Below are 22306 nucleotides of genomic sequence, written 5' to 3'. Positions count from 1 at the left end.
AGAGATTAGGCGGATGTAACAATCACCTGAAAGGGGAGATTAAAGCAACTCTCAATGGAGTCCTTTGTTCTCGGCCTCATTTGATGCCTTGCGGCCTTTTCAAACCAAAACGGGGAAGGTGCTTTAAATGTTTGCTCCTAAAGCCGGGCGGCTTATTGAGCGGGAGCAACGGCAGAGCCGGACGAGATGGAGAAGGGGCCGTTCTCAGTGGAATGGCTGTCCCAGAGCAGCTGCGGCGGGACCCGGCCGTTGCTGCACCCGGCTGCTGCGCACCAACCTCACTCCCCGCCCGGAGCCACCGATAGCCAGCAACCTCCACCAGACCTCGGTGAGTCTCACCTATTCCCGCGGGTGGGGCACAAGGCGGTTGATGCCTACTACGTTACCGCCCGCAAAGCGAAAAGTCCCCTTAAAGTCCCCTTTTGACGCCTCTATCCCGTCCCCGCAGACATGCTCCGGTGTCGGGAAGCCGCGGACCGCAGCAGCTCCAGGCAGGAAGCGGAGGCGGGTGGCTGCGCTGTGCCCGGGAGACCCCGCACCAAGTTCTCGGCCGCGCAGCTGCAGGAGCTAGAGCGGAGCTTTCGTGAGCAGCGCTACATTGGCACCAGCGAGAAGCGGCGCTTAGCCGCCGTGTTGAATCTTACCCAGAGCCAGGTGAGCAACGCCAGGGCGCCTCGGGCCCGCCGCAGCTGAACAGGGGAGATAGGACCCAGGCCCCCTTAGCCCTTGCGCTCTTGAAAACTGCGGGAGAGGGGAGGGGCTGTCAGCCCTTGATCATCACGGGAATAATGACAGCACCTGCAGGTGCGGCGGGTTAGGACACCTTATCCTTTTAGCAGAAAATAAACATAAAACATCTTCAGCTGGCGCAGCTCTGCTGCCCGTCACAGTTTTGTGTTAAGCCAGGGACAATACGCAAGTGGGGAAATGGCAGCTACAAGCTTTGAGAAGTGAAACCTCATCAAACCTAAAAAATATTTGCACAGTCATCAGAATTTCTGTTTCCAGGCTAACTGTCCCTTTAAATTTATGTGCATACTTGGTAACATTGCATAATTTCCTCCCTGAACAGAACTAACTCTACCCAGCCCTTGTATCCCCCCTCCTCCCCCCCCCCCCCCCCCCCCCCCATACCAATCTTGAGTTACAGTACTGCTCCAAATCTAATTGGCATGGAGCTGTCACAGCTTGTTATTGGCCCTAAATCTGTAACTGTAGCCTATTGCTCTTATAAAGTCTAACTTTAGCATGTATTGCTATGTGGAAAAGGGACAAGTGGGTTGGTTCTTGACTTTTTTTTTTATTCTCAGATAAAAACCTGGTTTCAGAATCGTCGCATGAAGTTCAAACGTCAAACTCAAGATGCCAGAGTGGAAGCTTTCTTCTCAGGCTTACTTTTCCCCTATCATTGTTACTCAGATATTGTTACATCCAGCTGTTCTCATGAGATGGACATCAATGGCTCTTCTACCCCTACTGTTTGCCTTCATCCAGCTATGCCAAGCCCTGCCTTGTTGTTACCTTCTGTTCCAACTCAGTCCCTCGGGCCAGCTTTACCAAGTCCATCTTTACTATGGCATCCCAGCCCAGGATTATCTTGTTACTCTTCTGCAGTTCCAGCAACGACTCTAACTGATGACTACAAAAGAGCAGATTTTCAGACATACCTTCCTTCATGTTAAAAATGCCAATTATTACTGTAATGTAAATAACTACCAAATATATCTTAATAGTAATTTATTTTGTTATATTAAAGAGATTGATTATCCAAATTTTGTGTTACATTTAAGTTTCTTTTTAAGGCTTGTAAACTACAGCAAATACTGGTACTAAAGGTGGCAACTTTACAGACAAAACTGAAGAATTTGTCCAGTATTGTCTTTTACCTCAATATTCTGTACCATTCTTAAAGTCTTCTCCCCTGTTTGTTGGTACATTTACTTCATTTATGCACTTAGAGAGTTGAAGCTAAGGAATTAACTGGTAAGCACATATTTTGATGACAATGTCAAATGTACTTTAAATGTGGTGATGAAACCATTGGAAGTATTCACAAGATCTAGTCTCCTCGGATGCTCAAAATGAAAATGTTTCTATTCTTACTCTAAAACTTTCAGCTGTAGGTCATCAACCTCGGTAAATTTATACTGCAGGGTTCCATTAAGCTTGCTCTCAGGAACTCCCAGGGCTATTCCTAAATCAGCCTTTATGGAAAATATCAAAGCTGAGCTTTTAGGGAATAATGAGGAACAAAAGATCTTACAGCAGCACAAAGTAAATGCAGCAGGTGTTGCTACATTTTTTCCCTGCTCCTTTCCCTCCCTTCCCCTCTCCCCCCCACCCCCCCAACTTCATTGACAGGTGATGACAACAGTCTTGTGCCAAAGCTTCCCTTCCGCGCATATTAACAGTGGTGTTGTGGGGCTAAGGAGACCGAAACCGTGGGGCTAAGGAGACCAAAACCGTGGGGCTAAGGAGACCGAAACCGAAATCAGTCTTTTGTAGACAACAAGGATATTGAGATACAGAAGAGGACATAAATTCCATCCCAATTTCTGTCCTCCAGTGTGTCATCTCCTGTTTGGTTATAATCTTGGGTGAGAAATCACTGAGCATGCCATTGCTAGATAGTCTCTGAATCTGCTCTAAATTATGCTTACCTTTCCTACTCAGGAGGAGGGGGAAACACTTGAAATTTTCTCCTCTCCAAACAGCCACCTGCTCAGTGACACACTAGGAGCGTGTTGCTCTTGAGATGTAGCTAGGCAGCCATGAGGAACAACATACACATTTCTCAGACTCTTTAAGCACAAACTATACTCTCAGGGAAGATGCAGCATGACTACTAATCAAATCCACCTGTAATTTCACACTTCATTCCCCAAAGACCAGCAACTTTGCTTCCAATGTGTTGATCTGAATCCTTTGAGAGTTAAGGCTGCATCTGGTTGGAAATGGCACAACTGGAAGAAATTCCCTTTACTCTTTCCTTTTCACAGGTGAGATGTCCCTTGGCTATCAAAATCGAAACTCTTGATGGGTCACTGCAATGGAGGGGGGAGGGGGGAAATTCAGAGTAAAATGTAGCAATCAACTTAGTTTCTAATGCATTTAGAAGACCTTTCAGGTTCATTAAGAAACGGCATTAAAGTCTAAAAATCAAGCAATTTAAGTGTTAACTAAGATTTTTCAGAAAAGTGAAAACTGACCCCATGAAAAACTGAAAAAAAAAAACCCCAAACCCCAAACACCAACCCAGCTGAGTTACTCCCTTTTAAATGTTTGTCCTAAAGGACTCACACTTTAAAAGCACAAACGTTTAAAATGTGCAGTTATGGGCATTTATCAATCGAGGACGAGAGTTGCAGGTTAAAAAACCATTTAGATGACATGGCTGTGAACTGAACACAAATACGCTCTTAAAATGTTTGCTGAGTATTTGTTTTGGCAACTGTAAAACTTGGGAGATTCCATACTGCAGGTTTAAACTGCTTTAATTCCTGTTTGAAGACATGGACTTAATATTTTTTTTATTAACACAGCTAATGCTTTCATGCAGAAGATGGGACTAGAACTGCAAAATAATACATTAATATTTTTAAGAAATCGGGCAACAGTTTATCCTTCCTCCTGGAGGATGCACCTAGCCAAAAGCTCAATGCAATAGGTGATGTTCAAGCCCCCAAACACAGCAGCAGCGTGAGTGTAGGAAAGTTAGATTAAGATGTACTAAAATGTCTAAATCCTTCCCTTGTAACCCAAACAAGAGTTCCAGTGGCCGTGGTCACTTCCACTGCACAAATGCAACCTTTCTGGAGTTGGCATATATATGGAAATAGGTAGATAATTTTTTATATATGTACACACACACCCCCATATGAACACACATGCCCAATATATTTATGTGGAAAACACAACAATTTAAATAAGACTAAATAACTTTCCCCTATACCATGGTAAATTTTGGCAAAAGCAAGTTTCTGCTACTGTTTTTCGCCTTTCTCTTTTTTTCCTCTTTAGCATCTCCCTTTCAGTCTAGTATCTTTTTACTACCAATATTTTAAAAGTCCCTCAAACAAAAAATTACTACAACTGACATCACATCCAATAAATTTTAATATCAATTCATACAAATATAAAACTATTCATTTTCACATTTAACTTAAAATAATACATACTCTTCCAAATCTGACAAGTTACTTTAAGAACAAAATATATTACATCACACAACTCTTTTGTTCTTTGCCTGCTCCTTTTTGTTTTCGCTATAATGCATATACTGGGTGACACTGCTTGTCCGTTTTATTCTGAACTACTGTTTGGGCAGAGGGATGAGGAAGAAAGCGTTGATGGTAATACGGCTGGTCATTTGCCGTAAACCGATAGGTGCTTTGCAATGCATCGTATCTGGGAAAGGCGAAGCTGAACTGCACTGCAGGCATCGGGGTAAAAGGCACAAGTGCCTGGTGCTGTGGAGCAAAGGAGTAGTGAAGACCATCTTGAAACAAAACTGGTGCGGTTCCCGGAGGATAGCTGTAGAACGGAGTAGGAGATACGAGGCTGCGCTGGTTGTCCTGTATCTGCCTCTTCAGTTTCATCCTCCGGTTCTGGAACCATGTCTTGATCTGAATAACAAAAAGAAAAAGTGATGAGGGATGGAAACAAATCAGGGACTTCAGACTTGTGTTCAGCGGTTTAATATGAATCACTTTGACTTTTAAGTACCGTAAATAAGCTTTGCAAGGCGTACACAGATTGCTGTACATAGAGGACAACCAGTTTACTGTATGAAGAAACAAGGAACCTTGATATTTCCCTGGTAGAAAGTGTCCTCAGGTTCCTAAAATGTTAAGCTCGTCAATCCCGGAGGCATATGACTACCCGTTTCCCACAGTGCCTGCTAAATCAAACTTTCTGAAGACTGCTACGTCTGTTCAGCGTAGGGAAGTCAACGGGCTAGGACGGATCGCTTCCTCCGGGACCCACCTGGACCTCTGAGAGATGCAAGGCATCCGCCAGCTTCCTCCGTTCCGAGCCCCCCAAGTATTTCTGCCGTTGAAAGGTCTTCTCCAGCCGGCAGACCTGCTCCGAGGTGAAAGCAGTCCGTGCCCGTCGCTGCCGCCCGCGGGTCCCGTCCGCCGCTGCGGCGGAGCGGTCCCCGCCCGCGCTCTCGCTCTCGTAGCCAGAGGACTCGTCGGCGCTCAGCCAACCGCTGTCGGAGGCTGCAAAAGAGGAAAGGGACAGTGATGCGAGCTCTTCCACGGATGGGGGTTGCCTGCGCTTTCCCTCGTCCTACCGGGCTGTTCCACTGACGGCAGCCGTGGTCTGCTGTGCCCCTCCTCCCTCTCTCATATTCTCCCAACCTGTTCCCTCCTCACCCACCTGGCTCCGTCGGGGATGTGTCGCTGGGACCCCGAGAACTGTCTCGACCTCGTTCCGCCGTGCAGGGCTCGCTGTCCGCGGGCCGGCTCGGCCGTGTACCACTTCGTCGGGGCTCGGCTCTGACCAGCAGCGGGGTACTGCCGAGCAAGGTTGGGGCACGAGGAGGGGGCGGGCAGCAGATGTGGGGCTTGGTCGCTGCGGAAGTGAGTTCGGTCTGGTTCATGGTGGAGAGGTGATAGTGACCGCAGAGCTCCGTCCACTCTTATAGGGGCGCTCCGATCCCGAGAGGACTCGTTTGCAAGTGTGAACCTACATCAAAGTGGGAATCGAGCAGAGATAACAGCTGCCATCGAGAAGGAAAGTTCACACGTCTGGCAAATGTCTACAACCCTTGGCTCCACCGTGTCTGCGAGGCCGAGGAGACCCCCCTTGAAGTGCAAACCTGCCTCTCTCTCCCGGAGGGCAGGGCACGGGCAAGCCCAGCCCAGTGAACGGGCGTTTAAAGATACCGACGGCGTAGATACTGGCGTGGTTTTATCCGCTCCCTTTTCAGCCGCGGGGTCTCGCATTGCCTAGGTACCTGAAAGTAGCCCCAAGGCTGCCCGGCTCGCAGCGTCGGGACACGGATAACACAACAGGGCCTTCCAACCCTGTCGTCGAAAAGCTGGGAAAAGCTGGGAAGGGGCCGCTATTGATAAGTGCCTATTCCTTCATTCCCTGGGACCACAGCCTGGCTGTGAAGTTAGCAGGGCTGCCAGCTCTCTCAGCTTGAACTTGGCGCCGTCTGTCTGGCCAGAGAACTCAGCAGATCTCCCGGAGTTAAGTGATGAATGCACGAAGTAAGCAGTGAAGCTCTCACCTCATCATCTTCAAGCTATCCCAATCCACAGTGGCTTCCCGAGAAGGACAATTCCCTTGTAATGCAGAGAGGACACCAAGACAACCGCCCAGCAAAGCTTGGCTGGAGGTATCACAGCAGCTCGTCTCTGAGCTCTTCTTGTGTACACCTTGCACCCAATTTTTTAACACCCCAGTGAAATACACCGCACCAACCGCCACCCCACCTACAGTAGCGATACTTTGCTAACACACACTCCAGCCCGTACCTGTAAATGGATAAATGCTGACAGGACACCAGTTTCCATTAAATTTCTCAGAGTTCCCACTGGGATGCACAACTGAAAGGAAAGAGCACCATAAATCTGGATCTAACAGGACAGGAGCTTGTTTCTTTCTAAGAACACAGCAACTATCTTGGTTCCCACATGTAAGAGGTGATTCAAATTTTCCTTCTCTTAAAACCAAGTCAGACATTACATCCAAATAAATTGCTCACAAAAGTGTCTAGTTTATTATGAAAGATAAGTGGAGAAAAATCACATTTTACCCATTTTCATTTCTTAAAGTGTTCCATTGACTCTGTGGCCACAGAAATGGGCAAGTCGTGATGGATGCTGCCATCACAAAGGCCAATGGCAGCTTATCCCAGCTCTGGCCCCAGGGAAGTGATAAAGACCAGGTACTAGAGAAATGCAAAAAATTTCATCAAGACCACAAAGCCTGCAAGTTGGATTCCTCTAGGAGCTTTACTTGCAACACCAGCCCTTAAGGGCAGGAATGGGAGAGGCTGGATTTGCCTGAGCACGGTCCCAATGAAGAAATCGGTTTGTTGCTAGGCACAGCCACCAACAGATCTTCACTTACTGCTGGCACATTTTGTCTGACATGCTCATGGCAGTGCAAATGCCCAAACAGATGACTGCTGAGCTGGAGGCCATTCTCCCTCCCTGGGTCAGAAACACATACCTGTGCATGGCATAAAATCATAGAATGGTCTAGGTCATATGGAGTGCTCCACACTTAGAAGCAATACTCCAGATGCAGTCTCACCAGGGCACAATAAAGTGGCAGGATCACCTTTTGATACAGTCCAGGATGTGATTTGCCTTCTGGGCTGCAAGCACGCACTATCTACTCATGTCCAGCTTCTCATCCATTAGCACTCATGATCTTTTTCCCGCAGGGCTGCTTTCCATCGCCTCATCCTCCAGTCTGTATTGATAGTGAAGATTCTTTTGGCCCCAGGTGCAGAACCCTGCACTTACTCCTTGTTGAACCTCATGAGCTTCATCTGAGACCACCTCTCCAGCTTGTCCGGGTCCCTCTGAATGACATCGTGTCCCTCTGGCATATCAACAGCACCACTCACCTTGGTGTCACCTGCAAATTTGGTAATGGTACACAAATGATGAACCAACCCAAAAAAAAAAAAAAAAAAAAAAAAACAAACCACCAAAAAAAAAAACACAAAAATCACACAGACAAAAACAAACAAACAAACAAAAAAAACTAACAAAAAACCCCAATCACAACAAGAAGAAAGCATTTAAACCTCATTGCCTTTCCTAGACATGTTTTGGTCACTCACTGCTCCTCAAGAGTTATATAGGCACTTGTACAGTAATTTTAATAACTTCTATATTATCAACTATTCCAACTGTGTATAGTCTTGCTTTTTCTGGAACAAACACACCACTGTACTTACCATCTCCATCTTATTTTAGAGCAGCCATTTCCAAATAACCCCATGTGCAGAGAAATTCAAACAGAGGAACTCAGGCTTCACTACATATAAACCCACTCACTCCAAGTTGATCCTTGTAATGCATTGAGCAGTATCTGCAGGGCCTGGCTGCCTCACCATGAACAAGTTTGGAGGTAGTGTCTGAAAATCACTGGGATTCATGAGCTCCTAAACTGAGCACACACCTACCCAGCAAGCAGCTTGCACACCCCTGCCCAGAGCAGGCTCCTCACCATTTCTCCAGCAGATGAAACTTATGTCAGACAGTCCTGTGTCCCACGTTCCAACCTGGGCACAGTGACAACCAGGGACTGCCTTCTAGGGAAGATGTATTTCAGCCTTACTGCCAAATAAACCCAGGCATGGATGACCATTTAGCACTGTGCCAAAGAAGACCTGTGTACACACAAAGAAGACACATTTGTACATTAAGTGACTTATAAACTGTCAATATTCCTCAGTAGCTGCTGCCTCCCTTCATGTTTGAATAAGGATGCAAAGAAGCAGTAATATGTCCTGCTGTTAGCTAAAAGTCAACAAAACCTGAATTTCCTTTCTTCTTCTTTTTTTTTTTTTAAAAAAGTAAATTAGAATCTACTCTAAACTGCCTGAGTAAGATGTTTCCCACCCAAACTGGGATGCTAAACTGGGATGAAGAGAGCTGCATTTGTGGACCACATAACCACAAAACAGATGGGCAAGTGGGGGAAGGTGTTATGTGGCAGTTGTAACTCCCACGAGAAAGAGGTGGCAGCTTGAGAAACATGAAAATTTGAATGACCCTGGACCTTGGGAGAACAGAGGCTCTGCAACTACAGTTAAATCCTTCCCTCACCTTGCAGAAATACATTGCTTCCAGGAGAGACACATTTACTTCCATTCCATTATTTTGTATTAGTCTGTATCATTCAATTGGTACATAACCACTACCAAAAATAAATCTAAGTTCCAAGGGAAATTAATTTGCATGCCCAGGATTGTGGGATACTATATTACCTTGAAAAACATATGTAATTTTCTCACTTGATTTCTACTAAGAACATAGTGGATGCAAAATAATATTTTAAAATATTTATTGTTCTGCATTTGCATGCAAACATTACAATAACAATCACATTGCTCCAAGAAATGTACTGATAAGCTTTGCACACTTACAATTCAGTATGATACAGTGACTAATGCCAGGATGTGGCAATTACAACTAAGCTCATCAGAAAAAAAATGCTCTTTTCATGTGAAGTCTGCAAGGTTTCCAGAGACAAATGGTAGGTTTATCTCACTAGTATGCAATGGAAACATCACAAAGTATAAGCCCATGAGAAGAGAGAGAACTACAGCAGTTCCTCACAAAGATACTAGTGGGGGAAAGGTTAAAAATGGAAACCAGAAGAATAATCCCTTAACAAAATCATTTCCACCATATTTAGGCAAACTTCCAGGTTCAAATCTTTCTTTCTACTAGCCACGTTTGTAAGAAGTAGTCCATGAAATAATAGTATACTGAGCAAACTATCATAGCATTTATAGTGGATTAAAAGCTGATGTAGTAGATCACCAGACCTGTTGGGCTAAGTGACCAGCTCCATCATAAGGAAATCTTATTTATCTTCCTGAAAATCCTAGCTATTCCAGTTTTCTTGTCAAAACTTGAGAAGTCGAGACAATAGACAACGTAGCAAAAGTGACTGCAATGCCACCCCACTCTCAAAGGGGTAACCCCCCCCCCCCCCCCCCCCACGCACACATAAACCTCCATGTTTTGCTGCAAAAATAGGTAGGAGAGAGTCAGGGGCAATGTAGCAGCCCTTCGGAGGCAAGCATACTGGAATGAGTGTATCGTTGCTAGTTCTGCAGGCAAAACATTTTGCCCGGCTCTAGCTGGGGCCGTAGAAAAATTCGGCCGCTGCTCGTTTTGGGCTCCTCGGCTGGTGGGACCATTGATGATTGTTTGTACCCTTCCCTGCTCCCCTTTGGAAATGCTAACTCGGTTATTCAGCACTTCCTTTGATGTCCTGATAGGTGCTATTAAATAGTCAATTAGGCATCAACGAGATCGATTGTTTTGGAATAGATGCTTTTCTGTTTGAAGTACCCGTGAACACTAACAGGGCCATCACCCACTCGCCCATGGGAACAATAGGAACTAACACACAATAAATAACAAATGCTACTGACTCACTCGGTATTGCGGCACCCTATTCCCTCCCGGCTCACACGCTGCCAGCACAGATACTCCCGCTCACAAACAGTGAAGCGAACACGCGTTTTGCATTAAAAACATTTTATCGGAGAAATCTCATTCAGTTATTTGCGCAACTGAAGGACAAAGCTCTTAGATAAGCGCAAGTTAGCTGGAAACAAAGTAGTGTTTGAATTCCCATACACACCATCCTCACATTGCCCGAGGGCTTATGCCACTTCCACAGAATTGCTCAGGCAGAATAATTAAGCACTAAAACAAGAATTAAAGCGCGTAACCTACCTGAATACCAAGGAGTTGGCAATATCAACTCCCTACTAAACACTATTAGAAGATAACACCAGGTCGAGGCCTAAGAGTTTAAGAGACAACTACAAAGGAAGAGTAATAAAGTCTACTACAAGGAGCACGCGAGGACCGAGAAATCTCTGTTCTTTCTTCCTCCCCGGCTTCGGTGGGATTTATCAAGTTAATTGTCATCTAATTGCGTATCAAAGAAAGAGATAATGGGCAGCAATTAGGTGTAATGGCCTGACAGTCCGAGATCTCTCCCGATTAGCACACAACACTGAATAACTTCACCTGGTTTGTAAAGAGGTCCCTGGAATGGCTCCAGCGTGTCTGTGAGCTGCAGGAGGCCAATACCTAGACCCTATTCCCAGTACCCTGTTGGCTGCTCTCACCAAATTGGGACAGGAGTTAACGAGCGCGGGCTGCAGACGGCTCCCTGACATTACAGGGGTGCTAATTCGATACTGTTTCTTCCCCTCCGCGTACGCTCAGCAGGGGAGAAAGGCTTTGAAGTTAGCGCTGTGGCAATTTTTCCCTCCTACCCCACCTTTCCTCCCCAGGAAGCCCGGTTTCCAGGTTATACAGCCTCTTCCTGGGGAGTCGCCAACAGGCTGGGAGCTCCAACAGTTTCAGGGCACAAGCATTAGGCTGCTCCTCCTCAGCTAATCGACTTTTTTTTTTTTTTTTTTTCCCCTTTTCTCATTTGTAGCTGACTCGAAGACAACATTTTGTCCTGCCGGAGAGCATTCCGGTGGTTATTGTGATGCGATTATCGACACAAAGGGGAGTGCTACAAGCGAAGGGGGCTCTCATGCAGAGTGGGGACCCCTTGTGCGGACCGTGCTGCTCAGAGGCACGACTGCTGCCGGCTCTGGGGCCGGCGTGCTGACAACGGCATAGTGTCACTCCCCGGCAACCTGCACTTTAATTCCTGCGCTGAGTAAAACACAGTGGACGAGAAATTCGAACAAGCAAGAATAAAACCTAAAGGGACGTCCGAGCTGCTTTTTTCCAGATCAAAGTGAAATCTTGCAGCCACGTTTTAGTAAGAGAATTGGGCAGCTTTAGCAAAAAAAAAAAAAAAAAAAAAAAAAAAAAGTTATTTCACATATAGTTATCTAGACCACTATAAAGTAGTAATTGCCTTCTAGAGAAAGCTGACTTTAGCAGGGAGAGTACGAATGATCACGTAGATACCCGGAATATACTAGGGACACAAACAACGGAGCATGATCACCTCTTGCATTCACTGGAGTAGCTGACGAGAAACGGGACAATACGTGCAGCTAGCACTGCCAAAACACCGACTAGGCTTCTTGAGTACACATGCGTGTGCTTCTTGAGTGGCCAAAGAGTCATTATGTTAAGTGATCATTAGCACCTTTTCAAACAAAGCCCGGCTTCTGCTACCCAGTCTGCTGCCCTGGTAAGAAGCCTGTGTGCCTTAGCGAGAACGCGCGATGACGCCGCATAGGTGCACCCCGCAAGCGTGCCTCCGCTTCCGACACTGTCCCACGGCCTTGGCCCGACAGAGTGGTCCACACCGGCCTCGTGGGCGTGGTTGCGAAGACCGCAACAATGTATATTGTCCCTGCAGCTCTAATTGCATATGGTTTAAACCTTTGCAAAGACAGGGAGTTGCTTCTCCCACTCCTTCAAGCACTTCTTGGCCTCAGCCTAGCAGTGCTCGGGTGAGGGCAGATGCAGAATGAGGCTGGCTGTTACTCTCCATCACACAGTCTCTCCCGGCTTTGCAGCTGCGGGGAGCCTGATACTGTAGTGGTGCCGGCTTCTCGTTATTAGTGCCGCGGCTGGGAGGGCAGATCCGGGGAAGGACGGGACAGACATCCCAGCAGCGCTTAGCCAGATCTATCCACAGCAGACAGCCCATGCGGGATGTTTGGAAAACCCAATAAGCTGTGCTCCTGCCTCTCCCTTACTGCCTTTGGCGGGGGGGACTCCGCCCCCTCACAAACCTTGTCCCTGCGGAAGCCGCTCACCTCTGCGGGTGGGAGTACTTTGTTCCTCTCTCTCCTTACGAGCCCTTTCATCTCTTACTCTCCCCTGGCGCAGCTGTGGTGGTGCCCACTCCCTATTCCCGTTTACCCTCCCCCCATTTGGTCCGAGGCTGGGGCACTCCCGGGCCTAGGCTCTGGCTCCAAACAGTATGAAGGACGGTTGCTTGTTGTTCCTTTAGTTTGGGGCGAGCAAAGAATTTGGATGTGAGGCAGGGTTCTCCTTTGTGACCATACAAAATTAGAAGGAGATCACCTAACCCCTTAACCACTACCCTCTTGGAAACAGAATAGCCGATTCCAGTCCCATGCTTAACCCCCCCCCCCCCTTTTTTTTTTTTTCCCTTTAGGTGAGTTGTATATTTATTGTCCTTGACTGTTTTGCTGTTTTAAAAAGGTTACTGCTTTAGAGCAGAGAAAATATTTGCCATTGCAGAGCTTTCTCTAAACATCCCAGCTCCCTAATGACTTTTGACAGTCAGAGACAATTGCATTTTTTTTCCTTTTCAAATCAGTATAGCTATTCATTAATACTTGGAGAAAAAAAAACTTCCACTCAATGGAACAATTTATCTAGTGTCAACAAATTTTTCTAATCCCAAACTACATCACAGTCCTGAAGAGATTTCAGAAAGATTGATAGCACCTGAGCCCTTATTAGTTTTCTGAAACTCTTGCATTGCAGACACATTAACTGTGCAACTGCAAGCAAATATTAATATTTCAACAGGCTAGAAAAATACAGCATGGATTACAACACAATTAAGGAGACTTCCAGATGTGACAGCTACTCGGAAAATCAAGACCACAGTCTTAAGCAGCAGCTTTAACCAGGCAAGTGTACTGAGTGGCAGATTGGTCCCTGTATAGAAAAGAAAATAAGTGTGTTCAAGGATGAGCAATGTGGAGAACTTTCTTCAGACCATGCATTATATGAACCCAGATTACAAGTGCACTGGAAATGTTCGAATAACTTCCAAGATCAATTCTTAAGTGATGGAAATTTTTATTACTCTTTTCATGTTAGTTGACAATTGATTCTAAGAGATTTATGGCAGCTTACATCAGTCAAGGATCATTTCTCAGAGCCCTTTCTCTAGCCTGAATTCAGAACATTTTGATCTTCAAATTCTTAGAGCATCATTTAAGTTTAAAAGGTGCATAGCACAATGGTGACAAAATTTACTGCTACTTAAGGAAAATCAGCTTTGGAGTATTACATTTCTTTTGACCACCACCATCATAGCCCATTAGTTGTATGTGAGATGCCAAGGCATTTCTTTTTAATAAGTTTCAAGGCTAGAGTCTTTCCAAGATCTATTTAGACAAAAAGTTTCTTACTAGTCTACTGAGGCTGCACATGAAAGTGCAAAAATACATTTACATATTTATTTAGAAAGTAACTTTTTACATCTTAAAATCACATTCTATATATTAAAGAGCTCCAACATACAGCATCTGTTCTGCTACTGTAGAAAGACCAGCATTAAGTACTAGTAAGCAGCTGTATGCACACATTTGATTAAAAGCACAGTCCTTTCAGAGAAAGTGTCATCTATGAAATAGCTAAAGGGCTTGAATACCTGCTTTAGAGGACAGGGAAAATTTCATGCTCTTTTGCATGCGTCCTTGGTAAATTGCAGGGGCACAGAACAGATAGATTACATGGAGACTATGCTTCCTTTAATTAAGAGGAGCTGTCTTTTAGGGCAGGATAAATAGCTCCACAATTCTTGTGGAAGGAACTGACAGCAAAGCTTGAAACAGTTTAGATTTATTTAAAAAAAAAATCAATTTATATTAGTGTTTGCTCCACAGTGTTTCTATTGTACACAATTGCCTATAAATGCCGGGGCCTGAAGTCCGTGATTCAGATTGTCCAGTGTGTTGCTGTAAAGTATTTTGTTCAGTGCTGCACTGTAACACTTACCAGGCAGTTACAGACACGGCAGCCTAGACAGCTATCAGTAGTGCAAATCCTCCTTAGTCACAGTCCATATCAGAAGGTCAGACACCCAGCAAGAAAGCTCTGGGATCCCTGTAACCTACAAAACAGGGTGCCGCCCAAAAGCCCACAGGTTGCGCTCTGCAGGCGCTGCTGAAGTCCAGGGTGGGTGTCGGAAGAGCCGCCAAGGTGAAACCTCCAGAGGCAGCGCCTTGCTGGGGCAGAGGTGGTGGCCGGGCCACGTATGTCAGCGGCAAGGGCACAACGCCGCTCTGGGGTCCGTAAGGGATTGGAGGGCTGCAGAAAGGTTCCGTCCTCAGTTCCTGCAGCTGCCGCTTGAGCTTCATCCGACGGTTCTGAAACCAGGTCTTGATCTAGGGAAAAGGGAAAAAAGAGATGAGACCACAGCGGCAGTCAGCCCACGCCGCGGCCGTGCCCACGCACTGCCCAGGCGCTCACCTGCACCTCCGAGAGCCTCATCCTGCCCGCCAGCTTGCGGCGCTCAGCGGCGCCCAGGTACTGCTGGCGCTGGAAGGAGCTCTCCAGAGTGCTGATCTGCTCTGCGCTGAAGGCCGTGCGCAGCCGCCGCCCGCCCCTGCCACCGGGCTCCTCCGCACTCGAGCACTCGAGACCAGCCTCCGGCTGGGGCTGCCCACCAGCTCCTGGGACAGAGAAGACAGATTAAAGGGTCAGTTAGATTCAGGAACCCTGGGGGTGTCCGGCTCCCCTCTTTCGCCTCTGAGCAGTCAAGGCTCATCCCTCCTCTTTTTGCCATGGGAGCACCAGGATACCCGACGGCCGCGGAGTCCGTGATTACCTGTTGCTGGGGGGGTCGCCAGGCGCTCCCTGCTTCTGCTGCCTCTCCCGGCCCGAGGGCCGGCGGACTTCTCCTTACTCCGCTCGCTCAAGCCATGCTGAGAGCCGGTCCGGTGGCCCACAGAGGATATTCCGTGCGGGGAGTTCTCGATGGAGCTCTTGAGTGCCTGGCTGCTCTGGGAGAGCCACTCCACAGAGAAAGGGGCCTTGGTCATCGTGCTAGTTTAGGAGATGCCGGGAAGGAGGGTGCCGGGGAGCACGGCTCCTCTTTTATACCGCAAGTCCCGGAGGAAAACGTTGTTTGTGTAAATACACATCAAAGGGACAGATAAGTATCATCTAATTGCCATCAGTCCTTCCCCCCAACAAAAGACACCGTTCACACATTGCCACAGTTCGCGGAGGCTCGGCTCCGCCGAGTCTGCCCCTGGAAGAGTTCACTCCGCCGTCAGTGATTTACAGCTCTTGTTACATCCTATCCCGATGCAAATGGCATTTATAGAGCTGAGCAGACTCAAACTGAGCTGGGGAATGCACCCCTGGGGGGGAGTGCACAGGGATTGCCTTGGACGCTGACCGGAGAGGGGACGTTGCTGATCCCGATCCTACTTTTCCTAGAGATGGCTCTTAAATTACTTTTCAGGCAGAAGATCCACTCTGGGCTGAGCACAGAATTCCCCAGACAGCCTGAGGAAGGCAAGTGGATAAACTCACTCATTGTATTCTTCTGCGACTGGATCACCAGGTTACATGCACGAGGCACAGGGTGAGGAGTTTGTAGAAGAAAATTGTGAAACAGAAAAAGATAAAGGTTAGGACTGTTGGGTTGTGCAACAGACAGTCTTCTAGCTATGCTTAAAGTATGTTTTCTGGACTAAAGAATCAGGAAAAGACAATTACTGTCTTAGAATTAATGTTCTGTTGAGATTTCTGCTGAAAGCACACAGAAGTTGTGTGATACCTTCTCTCCCAGACCTCCTGCAGCTGCACAGGTCACACAGGTTTCTCTGCTGTATTACTGCCTCTGTCTTTCCTCTTGTTACCTAACACATCTTTCAGAATTATTGCCATTCATCTTTGCATTCTGTGTGCACTAGGAAAACTTGGTTGACGCAATAATGCCTCTAGTATACTGATAAAAGGCTCTCGGTGATTTATGGGTAGTTTTTGACTGCAAAGTGACCAAGAATTTCCTCTCCTTTCCACCCTCCTCTCCAATGAAGAAACAGTGGGGCTGCTGCACCACTGATAACTCCTATCACACCGTTGTCTGATATGAGCTTGCCTCAAGAAACCACGACTGCAGAGCTGGTTTCACCGTCCTTGTTCCTACCACGTCTACCACCTACACACACAAAACCAGTGACTTCCTCTGTTATTCTGCCACTCCTACTGGGTTTCTCAGCATTCGCTTTCCTTGCAAAGACAGTTAATGTAACCATTCTTTTATCTATTTTTTAGACTGTCAATGAGGAAGAGGCTTGAAGACTGAAGTTCTCCTAGTTTATGTTTCCACATAATCAATTTTTATCTTATAAATATACTTTTTTTTTGTTTCTATTAATCCAGCAAAAAGTTTTATGCAAACTCTCTTTGTCTAGCTTTTCCTCAACCAAACATTTCAATTTCCTGTCCGCCTAAAATATGTTTGCTTTATCCACCTATCACAAAATCCTTTCATCTTTTGCTTATTAGAAAATTATTTCATTAAACTACGTTCTAGATTGACTTGTGAACCCTATTTAAACTTTGTCAGTCCTTGCTTGTTCACTCTCATGGCATAGTCTGAGTCTACCTCTGCTATACCAGTGATGCTACTGCTTAAGACTTTCATTGTCTCTAACCAATAAAAATACAAATACTAGTGCCACCTTTAGCTAATAACTGATCTAGAATCAAAAGTAGGCACAGGGTTCCCTTAAGGAACCCTGTGTTTCTGGCCTGTGTAGGTAGAGATCAACATTGTAGCCTTCACTGCCGCAATAGCCTGAGCTGGCTCGACAAGCTTCCTGGAGGAAACTAAGGCAACTGGTGTAAAAATGCCTAAACAAACGTTCAGTTCAAGCATTAATACCTCCTGTCCTGAACATCTGTTACCTAAGTCCACAAACACTCTAGCATAGATAAACCCCTGTAGAACATATATACTAGAGTCTTTTTTTTTCCCTCTGTGAAAGCATTTTGTTATCTGATTACTTGAAATCTCATCCATTTATTCTTCACAAACTTTTCCTGAGTAACAATGGTAATTTTAGAATGTTTACTTGACCAAATTGAACAAGATTTGCTTTCTGCTCTTTTCTTAAAAACCCCTTTCCCTCTCCCACCCGCTCTTCCCCACCCCTTTCACTGCCCCACACCTCCAATGTTTTCCACTAGGTAAATGTGAAAACTACCCCCATTACACACCTGAGGAAATATTAGAACTTCTGAGCATTAGCCAATTTTGGTGACAAAATATTTCACTGAGCATACAAGAGATGGAGAGGAGACGTACAAGAGTCTGCTGTGTTAACCGAGGTACTACAAGGTAAATCCCTGGAGTCAGCTCTATTTAACATGTGGCATGGCAGAAGCTTCTCCAGTCAAAACTAGAATAATTAGTCCCATTATCTGCCTAGAGAATCCTGCCAGGCATCCTTTGCAGTCGAGGTGAAATGCATTTCTCAAAGACTAAATTCTCACAAACATCAGAAAAAGGAAGTGTAACTTTCCTGCAAGCTTCCTTCTCAATTTAAATATCTCTGATAACTTTAACAGCATTCAGCATCACAGACGAGACAAGATTCCATCCCAAGGAGATAAATACATCCCTTGTGCCAAGAATTATTCCCACTCCTCGTCCCTATATAGTATTATGCATACATATGAATAATGTATGGTATTTACATACTCTATAGAACATTATATATATAAAAATAAATAAGTATATTTGTTCAAAACAGTCTGTCTGCACAACATTATCTTTTCCAGCTTTATTTCATGTCATCAAATACAGACAGCACTTGGCAAGCTGTTAGATAGGACAGAAAGAATACATGACATATGATAGTGCTCTAAGAGAAAAATGTAGATCTCAGGTTTTAGCATCCACTGATGCAACTGTCATATAGTTTCTTTAAAGATTTTAAGACACTTTCACCATCTGAGATGGAAATTACGTCTTCATACACTGCTGGTTTATTAATTGCTTTTCATTAAGGCAAATGTCACAGACAAAAGATGATGTTGAACGCTGAGCTCTCAGAAACACAAACTGATCATGTTGTGACAAGGTTGAACCACATCTCATTTCCATTATACATAAAATGTGTAAGTATCCTGGATGGATGGCAGATGACTTCTGGATGCTACAATATTTAGCAGCTGCTAGCTTAATTTTATCTAAACTGCTTAAGCTGGCTTCTTTCTGTTTCTATGTATTATTCATTAGGTATTTGTTTGAAAACCTTCTGCTAAACTGCGATTCAGAAATACCATGTTTAAAATCAAGTGATGTTGCCAAGGGGATGAAAACCTGCTCATGCTAAGTCTTCAGGAATTTGTCAGAGGAAAGCAGGAAGATAGAACTTTTCATTCTGCTGCTACAAGCAGGTTAAGATCTCAGACAGACCGATCTGATTGCCACTGGTCTTAGGATCCATTTATTTAAGGTAACGACAACACTTTATGCACATGTTTGTGCAACACATAGCTGATCTCTTTGGGGAGTCAGCAGCTTTCCCATCAAAATAAAGACCATCAGCTTCCCTAAGACCAAAAGAGACTGAGAATCATATTGCCAAACACCACTCCAGGCCAAGCCATTCTGTAGGAGGTGACCTGGAAGGCAGTGTTTTAGCATGCAGGGGAATAAAAATGAGGGTTTTTTTGCTTGCCACTGACCTCTATATTCATTGTGAGCAACTGCTGCACTCAAAGAGGCCAAGTAGTGCTTTTACACATGTCTGTCTGAGACAAGTAGGATAAGATCAAGATAGTGGTGCTTACATACAAAGCAGCTCCACAGAAGCGCAACACTGGTTTTAAGGTAAAGAGATTCTGCAGAACTAGCTAATCCTGCTTGGATGCCTACTAGGCTGTCGATAACAGCTCAGCCTTTTAGAACTAATTGCTGTCCCACATTATCCAATCCAAAGGCCAGCTCTGTCCTAGTCAGCCAGCTCAGAGCCCCCAGAGGGGCAGGATTGTGCCCTGAGACATCTCCTTTCTACTGAAACTGAAGTAACTGAAGAGAGAGTAACTGAGGACTGCCAGGGATCCTGAGTTCCCCACAGGTACTGGAGAAATCTGCCATGACTTGGCCTCGATGCAGGAAAGGTGCAGAAGACTAAAGGAAGGGACTGTAATTTTGAAACATTGCATGACAGCTTCCTATATCAGCAGAGTGCCCTGTGAAACTGAAGTAGGATGAATATGTGGTCTTTGGGAGTAGCTAGGTGGTGATGCAAGTAGAATAATAAAAAAGGCAGCTTAGGACAAACAGGAGGATGTGTGTTCATCTGGGGGGCATGCAGATTTGCCATGAAGGTCCTCTCAGTGAAGCAAGGGCTGCTGGCATCTGCTATATAATTTATATGGCTTTTGCACTGGCATGTTTATCCAACCATTGCAATCTCTGAGAAATCACTCTTGGGGATTTAAAAACATTACAAATGGCTTCTAACCAATCTCCTTATTATCAATTATTATAATATTTCCTCTTTGACAGAATAAGAACTACATTCCCATGGGGAATGAGAAGACCATATGTGCAGAATTACCAGAAGGGCCTGGAATGCACAGAGTGACAATACAGAGATGAAAATTAAATGCCTCCTCATGCTTGGAATTGATCTAAAGCAACACAGCACTCAAAATGCAAGAGCTCCCTTGGCTCCTTACCTTAAGGCTGTTACCAGCAGCTAAAAAGAATTAGTGAAATGTTTTTAAAAAGATATATATACTGCAGCGAGATGCTATAAATGTCAGGAAAGAAAACACTTCTCTGCTATGTTTTTAACATTTCCTTGCCCAAATTTAAGCTCATTTAAAGAAAGAAGTCAAATTCAATATGAGTCACAACCACATTTAAAATATGCACACCTGTTGTTCCAGTACCCAGACTTACTGGCAGATTATTTTTTTTAATTAGACAAACTAATAACAATTATTATAGTTAGAAAATCAGTCAAGTTTTGGGCATGCACATCCACCTTCAGCAGTCATTGCTGTCATATTGTCAGAGAGATCTCTACAGATGCTGATCAGAAATCTGTTTTATTCTAAGTCCTTTCAGACTAGTAATTAGACTCTAAAGATATTGGTTGAAAGGAGGAAGCATAAAAAAGATCTTTAGAAACTGATTTTATTTTCCGGAGTAGATAGGGACTGTTAGATGTACAAATATGCTTTAGTATCTAGGTTGCACTAAAAATATGAATTATCTAGGGAACACAGAGTCATAGCATCATTCATGTTGGCAAAGACCTTTGAGATCATCAGGTCCAACCATTAACCCTGCTCTGCCAAGTTCACCACTAAGCCATATTGCTAAGTGCCACATCTAAATGACCTTTAAACACATTCACGGATGGTGACTCGAACACCTCTGTGGGCAGTCAGTTCCAATGCTTGACTATTGTTTCTCGTTCTATCACTAATTACCTGCAAGAAGAGACCTTCACCTACCTTTCTGTATTATCCTCTCAGGTAGTTGTAGAGGGAAATAAGGTCTCCTTTCAGCCTCCCTTTCCTCAAACTAAACAACTCCAGTTCTCTCGGCCACTTTTTGTTAGACTTGTTCTCTAGACCCTTCATCAGCTTAGTTGCTTTTCTTTGTACTGCTCCACCACCTCAATGCCTTTCTTATACTGAAGTGCTCAAATCCGAACACAGCACTTGAGGTGTGGCCTCACCAATGTTGAGTACAAGGAGACAGCCATTTCCCTATATGATATGAGATGTGAAAGTGTATATGCAAGTTCACATAAATCCCACTGGTTTTAGTGATTGTTTAGATCACTTGGACTAATCTAATCAAGACCACAAAATGTCACAGATAGGTTTTGAAAAGATTTTGAAGTGTCCTAACAGAGAGACTTACTTCACATATATATCAAGATCTTTTTCTTTATCAATCTTTGCTGAAGGATAAACTTACTTCTTTTTACTCCTAAAGTTACATTTACCAACCTATTACATCTAAAACAAAGAACACATGAAACCAGAAATGGTCTATTGCTTTTACTTTTTGTTTCCCACAAATACATTCTAAAGAAATGTAGCTACACAGTGATTAAAGCATTTGTCTTTCCTCAAAGTAACTTCACTTTCAGTTATTCAAGAATTAATAATCCTCTTTTATTCCCCCCCCCCCCCCCCCCCCCACACACACTCTAGATTTTAGAGTTAGCATTTCATGAGTCAGCAGGAGAATGAGCTAACACAGTTGGCAGCCCTGGGTCACCTATCACTCCCTGTGCCTGTTCTGGTCTATGCCATACAATGCTGCTTTGAAAAGCATTGGTCTTAGCAGTGAAAATATTTTGCTGACTTGTACTAATATAAATCAGATATTTGCACTTCTCCAAACCTGTCTCTTCAAATTAAATGGAAAGAAATGTTACTTCCCCCTCCCCCTGGCCCCCAGGGCTTCAAGACTCTTCTCTATTTCATGTTTCTGCTAACTCAAGATAGCCAGCATGGCTTTACAAGGGGCAAATCCTGCCTGACCAACCCAGTGGCTTTCTATGATAAAGTGACTATGTCAGTGGATAAGGAATGACTTATGAACTATCTGGACTTTTGCAAAGGCCTTTGACATGGCCCCCCACAACATCCTACTCACCAAGTTGAGAGATACAGATTTGATGTGTGGACAGTTCAGTGGATTAGGAATCGGCTGGATGGTCACATCCAGAGAGCAGTACTCAATGGCTCAAAGTCCAGGTGGAGAGCAGTGATAAGTGCTCAGGGGTCTGAACTGGGACCTGAACTGTTCAATATTTATTTATATCAATGATACAGACAGTGGGACCAAGCATAGGTTTGCAGATAACACCAACTTGAGTGGTGTTGTTGATATGTCAGAG

At 44.9% G+C, this 22306-nt stretch overlaps 3 protein-coding genes across 3 annotated transcripts; 1 reads left to right on the top strand and 2 right to left on the bottom strand.

The window, feature by feature from the left end:
* On the top strand, positions 1-1772 carry LOC135176050 (homeobox protein vex1-like). Its single transcript, XM_064144661.1, has 3 exons — positions 1-328; positions 449-654; positions 1311-1772. Exons 1-3 carry the CDS (start codon positions 187-189, stop codon positions 1680-1682), a joined length of 720 nt encoding a protein of 239 aa, XP_064000731.1. The 5' UTR covers positions 1-186; the 3' UTR covers positions 1683-1772.
* A 2499-nt stretch (positions 1773-4271) lies between these two features.
* Positions 4272-11816, bottom strand: LOC135176404 (uncharacterized). The gene is made up of 6 exons (XM_064145555.1): positions 11695-11816; positions 7488-7566; positions 6489-6505; positions 5383-5691; positions 4987-5222; positions 4272-4625 (listed from the first exon to the last, which is right to left on the bottom strand). The coding sequence occupies exons 1-6, from the start codon at positions 11814-11816 to the stop codon at positions 4366-4368; spliced, it is 1023 nt and encodes a 340-aa protein (XP_064001625.1). The 3' UTR covers positions 4272-4365.
* Positions 11817-12979: 1163 nt separating this feature from the next.
* Positions 12980-15448, bottom strand: VENTX (VENT homeobox). The gene is made up of 3 exons (XM_064145554.1): positions 15235-15448; positions 14877-15079; positions 12980-14791 (listed from the first exon to the last, which is right to left on the bottom strand). Exons 1-3 carry the CDS (start codon positions 15446-15448, stop codon positions 14480-14482), a joined length of 729 nt encoding a protein of 242 aa, XP_064001624.1. The 3' UTR covers positions 12980-14479.
* Positions 15449-22306: the final 6858 nt, after the last annotated feature.

The sequence above is a fragment of the Pogoniulus pusillus genome, chromosome 6, assembly GCF_015220805.1.
Source record: "Pogoniulus pusillus isolate bPogPus1 chromosome 6, bPogPus1.pri, whole genome shotgun sequence".
Classification (NCBI taxonomy): domain Eukaryota; kingdom Metazoa; phylum Chordata; class Aves; order Piciformes; family Lybiidae; genus Pogoniulus; species Pogoniulus pusillus.
The sequence above is the reverse complement of the archived record's forward strand: the minus strand, read 5'-3'. Positions and strand labels throughout refer to the sequence as shown.